Source organism: Colobus angolensis, unplaced genomic scaffold, assembly GCF_000951035.1.
Source record: "Colobus angolensis palliatus isolate OR3802 unplaced genomic scaffold, Cang.pa_1.0 Scaffold26, whole genome shotgun sequence".
NCBI lineage: Eukaryota > Metazoa > Chordata > Mammalia > Primates > Cercopithecidae > Colobus > Colobus angolensis.
The window spans coordinates 13728127-13736930 of record NW_012115821.1 but is presented as its reverse complement, the minus strand read 5'-3'; the positions used below and the strand labels follow the sequence as shown (position 1 = coordinate 13736930).

The 8804-nt window shown below is 49.7% G+C and overlaps 1 protein-coding gene across 1 annotated transcript in view; it reads right to left on the bottom strand.

Annotated features, from left to right (window-relative positions):
- Positions 1-8804, bottom strand: part of ACOX2 (acyl-CoA oxidase 2, branched chain) — a 36922-nt gene that overhangs the window by 18371 nt on the left and 9747 nt on the right. Inside the window, exons 10-12 of the mRNA XM_011947213.1 lie at positions 7817-8007; positions 5772-5951; positions 3834-3939 (exon numbers count right to left, since the gene is read on the bottom strand). Coding sequence (XP_011802603.1) covers positions 3834-3939; positions 5772-5951; positions 7817-8007 — 477 coding nt within the window. The remainder of the gene's footprint in view (positions 1-3833; positions 3940-5771; positions 5952-7816; positions 8008-8804) is intronic.

The window sequence follows — 8804 nt, the reverse complement described above, 5'->3', positions numbered from 1 at the left end:
CCAGGCTGAAGTGCAGTGTTGCGATCTTGCCTCACTGCAACCTGTGTCCCACTGGGCCTAAGTGATCCTCTTGCCGCAGCCTCCCGAGTAGTTGGGACCACAGGTGCACACCACCATGCCTGGCTTTTTTTTTTTTTTGGTACTTTTAGTAGAGACGAGGGTCTTGCTATGTTGCCCACACTGGTCTCAAACTCCTGAGCTCAAGTGATTCTCCTTCCTTGGCTTCCCAAAGTGCTGGGATTACAGGCATGAGCCTCTGGGCCTGGCCCCGCTTCTCAGTTTTTTATGTGCACACAGATCACCTGGGGATCTTGTCAAAATGCAGATTCCAGGGCAAGGCCTGAGACTGCATTTCTAACAAGGTCCCCTGTGATGCCCATGCTGCTGTAGTGATTTTCAGTAGCAAGATTTAGAGTGTCTTGGGGGTTTGGCTGGGTGCGGTGGCTCACACCTGTAATCCTAGCACCTTGGGAAACTGAGGTGGGCGGATCACTTGAGATCAGGAGTTCAAGACTAGCCTGGTCAACATGGTGAAACCCTGTCTCTACAAAAAATACAAAAATTAGCCAGATGTGGTGGTGCACACCTGTAATTCTGGCTACTCAGGAGACTGAGGCACGAGAATCGCTTGAACCTGGGAGGTGGAGTTTGCAGTGAACTGAGACTGTGCCACTGAACTCCAGCCTGGGTGATGGAGTGAGACTCTATCTTAAAAAAAAAGAATGTCTTGGGGGTTCAAAGGAGTTCACCCAGTGGGACATGAGTTGGGGGAAAGGTCATTCCAGGCAGGGGTAACCTTATGTGCAAAAAGTTGTACATTCAGGAAGCTACAGGCAATTTAATAAGGCCGAAGTGTGGTGGTATAATGAGGTGATGATGGGGAACCATGGAGGTTAGGGTGGACTCATACCTGGGGCTCAGGTCAGTGAAGGGCTGTGAAGAACACGGTCGGAATTTGTTCTGTGGGATCGGGAGTCTTTAGCTGCACAGTGACCCGATCCATTTTCTCACTTGGAAAGAACCTGGGGTTCCTAGGGGGCCCTCACACAGGTGCTGACAACTCCACTTTGCCATTCAGACATGGTGTGCTCACAGCCATGCTGGACTTGCAGCATTTGGCTGTGGAAGGTCAGCAGATGTGCTGTGTTGCCTCTGCTGGGTCCAGTAGCCTTCGTTGCTCAGACTGGGTCCAGCTTGGCAGAACTGCAGACCCACACTCCTTTTCCTGTTCCAATCTGAGAGCTGCATCCTCAAATGCTTAAGGCTCTGAGTTGAGGAGTGGAGTGATGGAGAGCTGCCCAACGGCCTGGGCCTCTGCCTTAAAAAGCAGGATGAGGATCAGAGACAGAGGTGACCTCTACGCTTTGGGGAAGGGCTGAGCCGAACTTTGGTCCTACGCTCTGAGCACAGTGAACATTATTTACATTGTATGTGTTGGTTTAAATCTTGCCTCCTGTCTAATTTGGGGGTGGGGGTGGGATATATGCATTTATGTGCTAGCTGCCTCTCTTTAAATTTTACTTATTTAATCTTTATCAGAGTCCTACAAAGTAGGTACTGTTATTAGCTCTATCTTGCAGATGAAGAGACTGAGGCTCTGAAATATTAAGTTTTTTGCCCAAGGTCATGGCTAGGAAGTGGTAGCAGTGAGATCCACACCAGGGCTGTATTCCTAACCCTGTGTGGCCAAAGCCACAGGAGACTGAGGCTGGATTATAATGAGGCCAGCATTTGTTCCAGTGGTCCTGGAGACTGACATCTCTTCTGGTCAGTCAGAATTATAGGACCAGAGCCTGACAGAGCCTAAAGGGCTCTCCCATGCCCCTTTGTCTACAGACAGGGAAGTTAAAGCCCAGAGAACGAAGGGGCTGCTTGAGGTCACACAGAGCTGGGACCAGAATTTAGCCCATGGCTCCCCCTTGTCTACTCTTCTGTCAGTATCATCCCCACTTCCCCCAAGTTGCAGTTATCTCTACCTGCACATTTATGGTTTCCAGATGGGGCCCAGTTGGGTGCTGAAGCTTTCTGTAGACTAAATAACCCCGCAAAGCACAGAGAGTACAGAAAGCCCTATCCATTATGACCTTGGAGACTCAGCTGGTCACCACCGTCCCAGGAAGCTGTCAGGGACGTGTTCTTCCCTCACAGGCTGGCTGGCTATCACCCTCCATCCCCCCAGAGTTTGTTGCTCACCTCAGTCACTCATCACACCCTCGGTGGTGTGGGAAGGGAAAGCATCTGGACTCAGCTATTTTCTACCTCTGGGACCTAACTCCTGAGTTCTCTTTCCTTACTCTTGAAGTGGAGATAATGTCAGTCTCCCTCCCAGGGCTGTGTGGATTAAATGAAGTAACCCTGGCAAGCAGCATCTGGTCCATTTGAAGGCAGGCCATAGGTTTGGAAAATGGATGAGTGGATAATGGGCCGCTGTGGTTCCTGTTTGGGTGATCCAGTGAAAGCGGGAAGCCTTGGCTCACCGTCTGTGTTTACAGGACAGTTAGCATAGCAGGGGGTGCCCCTGCTGTAGGCTGAACAGAACTGAGAGCTGCAGAGGTAATCCCAGAACCAGCGGTGTGGTGGAGGTGGTGGGTCACATGGTGGTACTCAACGTCCAGCCTGCCCCACCAACCCTGTCCCACAAGGGCCTCTGCAGCCCTTCAGGGCTCTTCTGTTCCAAGACTGCCATTTTCTGGGTCTGAGGCCTGAGCATTGGTGTGATCACTTTAGTTTTCCAGTTATTGGCAGTGCCAGAGTCCCAGCTGCCTAAGCTAGAACTCAGGAGTTGTTCTTACCTCTTTCCCACCCCAGCACTCTGAGGCCTGTCGCTGCCTTCTTCCCCCTTAGTATCTCTGATCTACCCACTTGTCTCCAGGCCTTCTGCCATGCTCATGGTCAGGACCACCCTCAGTCCTGGCCCAGACTTGCTCCCTTCTAACTTGTTCCCTTTCATTCCACCCCGGGCAACCTGCATGATTCTTCTAGAATGAAACTAATCACTTTACTCCACCTCCAAACAAACTCAGCAAAAGCATTGCAATGAAAACAAAACCCCAACTTTTCATAGTGGTGCAAAAGGTCAGAAGCCTTGCGTGTGTCTCCTTCTCCCCTTGTCTCAGTCCTCCTCCTTAGGTCCTCCTTGAGAGATTTGCACTTCCTCCCAAGCACACCAGAATTCTTCTTGCTGACTCCTTTTGCATGCGCAGCTCCCTTTGCCTGGAAACTTTTCTCTCCAAAGCTGCCACCGCACCCTTTAGCTGGCTAATTTCAGCTTATCCTTGAAGTTGCCGCTTCTTTTGGGAAGCCTTTCTGACTCCTCCAGGTGGGCAGAAATGTGCCTGCTCTGGGATTCCACAGCAGCCTGTATTGCCATGTCATGGTGCTTCCTTGACTGTAGCTGTGCATGGGCAGTGGCTTCACTGTTGAGCACCCACTTCAGTGCCCAGTGCAGAGTGGGTGCTCAAATATTTGCCGACTGACTGTGAATTATGCACAAACACAAAACGAGTAGAAATTGAATCAGACATCCAAGGATTGCCTTTGGGGCTAAGGGGAGACTTGACCTGCTTTTCTATCTGGGAGGAAATATTTGAACAACCTGAAGCAAATCCAATAACACTGCCTCATTACCTTTTCCCCTAAGAGCTGCCAGCAAGATTGCTTTGGAGTTAAGTCCTTTAATTAAAATACCCTGGACTAAAGCCTTGGAAGTGAAATGAGGGCAGCAGCCGCTGAGGCAGAGTTGGGGAATAATGGCAGAGCCTGGATTTTCCCAGCAGGGTAGTGTGCCTGGGAAACAAAACGATCCGTTTCAGCTTCAGCTGGCGGGCGCTCACCTTAGCAGCCTGGAGGTGTATGACAGTGGTCTGGTTCCAGGCCTCGTGCTGGTCAGCTCCGGATTGCGTCAGGGTCTGTAAATGGTGCACTGAGTCCTTTATCAGTCTGAAGGCCAAAGCAAAAAAGGTTCAGCTTCCTGACTGAGTGGAAAAGACAACTGATGGGCTTCCTGTGGTCCCTCAGAAGTAGAAATAATGCCTGTTTATTGACCACTTACATGCTATAAAGCTAAATGATTGATATTCATTATCTCTTTAACTCTTTTAAAGGCAGGCACCCCCCAGTTTGCTATGGGGAAAACTGAGGCCCAGAGAGGTTAACTAATTTGTCCAGGGTCACACAGCTAGTAAGGAGTAGAGCCAGGATTTTGACTTGTTAATCGCCATGTTATAAAGCCTCAGGGCCATAGGCCAGGAGCTGTCCCCTATTTCTAATGCAGATTCCAGCCTGACACCAGTATGTTCAGGTCTTTTTGTTGACTGTCGTCCTATGGCCTGAGCAAGGAGAATGGTTTTTCTGTAAAGGCTAGAGAGGCCCAGTCACCTAGCCTGCTGCAGGTTCTACCCACGGGACCTAAAAATAAAAACAGAAAACCAACCTTTGTCCTGAAAACCACTAAATTAGTCATTTGCCATTTTATTAACCTTTAATCCCCTCTTATTTTCTATTCCCTGCCCATCCGTCCATGACCCTTGGAATCTGTGTGTAAAGCAAACTGTTTATTAGGCAATATGGTTTTTGCTTTGTCAGGGAACAGATAAGCAGATGTCACATTGAGTTTCAAGCAAGGAGAAATATCATGACACTTTAATTACCTTGAGCAGCCTTATTTTCCCCTCCTCAAATCTCCCAGTTGAAATGTTAGCTCTGTGAGGTCTGGGGTGTTTATCAGGCCTATTTACTGATAGGCCCCTAATGCCTCGAACAGTGCCTGCCATATTATAGGCAGTTAATAAATATTTTTGGAATAAATAAATGAATGTTCCAAGTTGCTTATGATCTTGAAATAACTATTAACCATCCCTGGGACCACAGGTTGGGATATAAGGCCTCTTATTATATACTGAAAACATGTTTTTCCAGTTTGTTTTTGGTGTTTCATTTTTATTTTTTTATTAAATTTTTTTCTATGTTTGGTAGAGGTGGGGTTTCACCATGTTGCCCAAGCTGGTCTCAAACTCCTGAGCTCAAGCAATCCTCCCACCTCGACCTCCCAAAGTGCTGGAATTACTGGTTTGAGCCACCATGCCCAGCCTGTTTTGGTGTTTTAATTTGGGGCAGGGTTCAGAAGATTTCCTTTTTAGGTAGTTAAACCTCCATCTTTTCCACCGTGGTATCTGTGTTTGGTCAGGACCTCTCTATTCCCAGCCCCTGGTGTATTTGGTCATTCCTAACACAGAGTAGGTACTGAACAGTATTTGTTGAATGACAGAATGGATGAGTCATTGGCTTTGTCCATGTTCCCTGGAGCCTACTAGACCCTGGAAATAAATGAATTCTATTCTGTGGTGTTGTCATATTTTCAAAAATTATTTGTAGATTATGGGATATTTCAAACATACGAGTGAGTATTGCTTTATTATTGGTATTTGCATATCAATACATTTGTAGTATTTACATGTGGTACATTCCTTGTATTGCAAATCACCATAGGACCCTAGAGATTCAAAAAATATCTCACAGTAGTAGAAGGACATCACACCTCTGGGCCACCAGTGGTGGCCAGGATGGGGAAGTGATGGGGATCCATGGCTGATGCGGGGGACTTCCCCCCTCTCTCCCATGGTGGCAGGATGACTGAGAGGATGGGGGAGGCTAGGCATGGGGTGGCTTTTTAGAACTGAATCCACAAATGTCCACCCAACCAATCCAAAGGCCCTAGTGTGGCATGGAGCCTGTTCCCAGGTGGGATGGCTGATTTATCAGCACTGGCTTACCTTGCTGCCACGTGTGCCCAGGCCGTGGTGTAGAGCTCCGGGCAGAGGAAGTCGGCTGCCCTCTGGGCTGGACACCTGGCCAGGTCAGGTGTGGCAAGATACGCAACAGATGGAGGGAGAGATCTCTGTGGCGTGGAGCCAGGGGACATCTGAGTCTGCAGGTAGCTCTTCACCAGAAACCTGGGGGGTGGAAGGGGAGGCAGGTGGGAGGGCAGAGACTCTGTAGGACAGCCCAGCACCCCTCACTCCCAGAGGCAGGCGAGTTCATGCTGGGTTCCAGCCTTCCCGTGGGAGAGCCAGGTCACCGGGTTTCCACCTGGCCTCCCTCCTGAGGATTCCCCCTTGGGCCATCCTGCCTCGAGGCCTGCAGTCAGGCACACCCCGGGAAACTGGAGCTGGGCCAGACACTCTCAGATCCTGAACACAAACCTTTCTGTGATCTGAGCAAACAGAATTTTCCATCAGAACATTGCGATTTTGGGATTTATAATGACTTGTACAGTGACTGGGTGGAAATTAAATTTTCTTAGCTGAAAAAAGAAGGATAGAAGCAAGAATGCTAACAGGAGTAGGAGGATTATAGGTGACTCTCAACTGCTGCTTTAGGATAATCCAGTGGTTACAGGTTTTGGGCTTAGACAGCCCTGGATTCCCATACAGCCTCGCTGAGACCTGTGTGATGAACGAAGCTTCACCTCCCAAGTCTCGGTTTCTCTGGCTCTAGGTGGGGAGGACAGTTCTCGGCTGATTGAGGGTTTGTGAAACGGAATGAGATGATATTTGTAGAGTGCTTAGCACAGTGCAGAGTACATAATATGTGCTATTGTATTCCTTTTCTAATTTGGAAAAAAACCAAGGGATGTTATATATTTTTAAAAACACAATAAATGTTGTTTTTCATATTTGCCAGTGAACTTCTTTCTCCTTGCATAGGGAAGCATTTGCCCTGTTTGGTCACCGGAGAGTAGGTGAGGATGAGGCTCTGTCAGCCTCCAGGGTCCACAGACCTAAGAGGGATGAAAAGAAATCACCTGTGTGGAGGAGGCTGACTTGGCCGTTGCTTGGAGCCTCTGTGTGCAGGCTCTGCACCAAGCCTAGGTGATGCTAAAGCGAGCAAGGTAGGGGTAGTCCCTGCCCTCAGGGAGCTCCTAGTCTAGTTGTAGAGTAGAGCTAAAAAGGTGAACAAAAAAATGAGACAATGATAGATTGTGAAACTGCTCCAAAGGAAACAAGGCCATGTTGGGTGGGAGGGGATCAAATGCAAAGGCCTCCTGGACAGAAAGAGGTGTGTGGCTGGCAGAAGTGAGCAGAGGTGGCTGGGTGCGTTGACTTGTGCCTGTAATCCCAGCACTTTGGGAGGCTAAGGCAGGTGGATCACTTAAGGTCAGGAGTTGGAGAGCAGCCTGGCCAACATGGTGAAACCCCATCTCTACTAAAAATACAAAAATTAGCCGGGCATGGTGGTGTGTAATCCCAGCTACTGCAGAGTTTGAGGCGGGAGAATTGCTCGAACCCGGGAGGCTCAGTGAGCCGAGATTGCACCACTGCACTCCAGCTTGGATGACAGAGTGAGACTCCATCTCAAAAAACAAACAAACAACAAAAAAAAACCAGAAAGAAGTGAGCAGAGGCAGGAGGTGGTGAGAGCATCATGGACAGGGAGGCAGGGGTCAGGTCACACAGACCTTGCAGGCCACAGCATGGAATATGTCATTTTCCTACGAGCACTGGGAAGCCATTGAAGAATTTCAAACCAGAGAAAGATGTGATCTTCCCTAGGCTCTGAAAAGGTCCCTCCGGCTGCCTGTGGAGAAGCGGGACAGACAGAAGCAAGAGACCAGGGAGGGGTCTGAGGCTGTGGTGGAGGTGACAGAAGATGGTGGCCTAGAAGTGGATAGATTAGTCATACTGGGGAATTGGACAGCTCCCAAGTGGCACTTCCCAAAGCCTGCTCCCTTTATGGGTATCAGACGGAACCCTCCACCCCACAAGCTTGGTGGGTCCCCAAGGGCTTGGGCAAAGGCCTGGGTCAGCCTGGACCTTACCTGGCCACCTGTAGGTAGAGCACTGTGTTCTCACCCTCATAGGTGCAGGAGGCCGACAATTTGGTGACCAGTGATGGCAGGCCACTCAGCTTTGAGTAGCCGTGTCCGCCACAGGCCCTGCGGCATATCTCAGCTCCCTGAGTGCAGAATTCCGACATCATGGCCTTCATGCCTGTGCTCAGTGCGTGGAGCTGTGAGAACATGGAGGGGGGTTGGGGGGTGTAAGGGGGCCTCTACCATGGGGACCAACCCTGTGCACCACTTACTGAGCATCTACTGCATGCCCAGCTCAGCTCTGAGGTAAGAAGCGTTTCTTCTGCTCACAACTTTATGAATGAGAAGGCGGGTACTCAGCTTCTGTGACTCACCCAGAGGCATACAATTAGGCAGTGTAGCTGTAGGGGCATAAGAGCAAAGGAAAGCCTGGCCTGGCCAGTGTCTCCAGGATTGGGAAGAGGGTGCTGCCTGGATTGGGCCCACAAGCCTCCAGGAGTTACGGATTTTGCCGGCATGGGTTTTAGAAAGCCTGCCTGTGAGGACGGGTGTCCGCTGTAAGCCCACTTACTGGGTTGTAGGAGGGTGACAGGGTCTGAATGTGTCCACCTAAAATTCTTATGTAGAAATCCTAGTCCCCAAGGGTTAGGGCTAGGATTAGGAGGTACTGATGATTAGGAGCTAGGAATAGGAGGTATTATGATGGTAGTAGGAGGTGGGGCCTTCTGGAGGTGATTAGGTCATGAGAGTGTAGCCTTTGTGAATGGGATCAGTACCCTCATGAAAGAGGCCGCTTCTGGCTGGGTGTGGTGGCTCACACCTGCAATCCCAGCACTTTGGGAGGCCGAGGCAGGTGGATCACGAGGTGAGGAAATCGAGACCATCCTGGCCAATACAGTGAAACCCCGTCTCTACTAAAAATACAAAAATTAGCTGGGCATGGTGGTGGGCACCTGTAATCCCAGCTACTCAGGAGGCTGAGGCAGGAAAATCT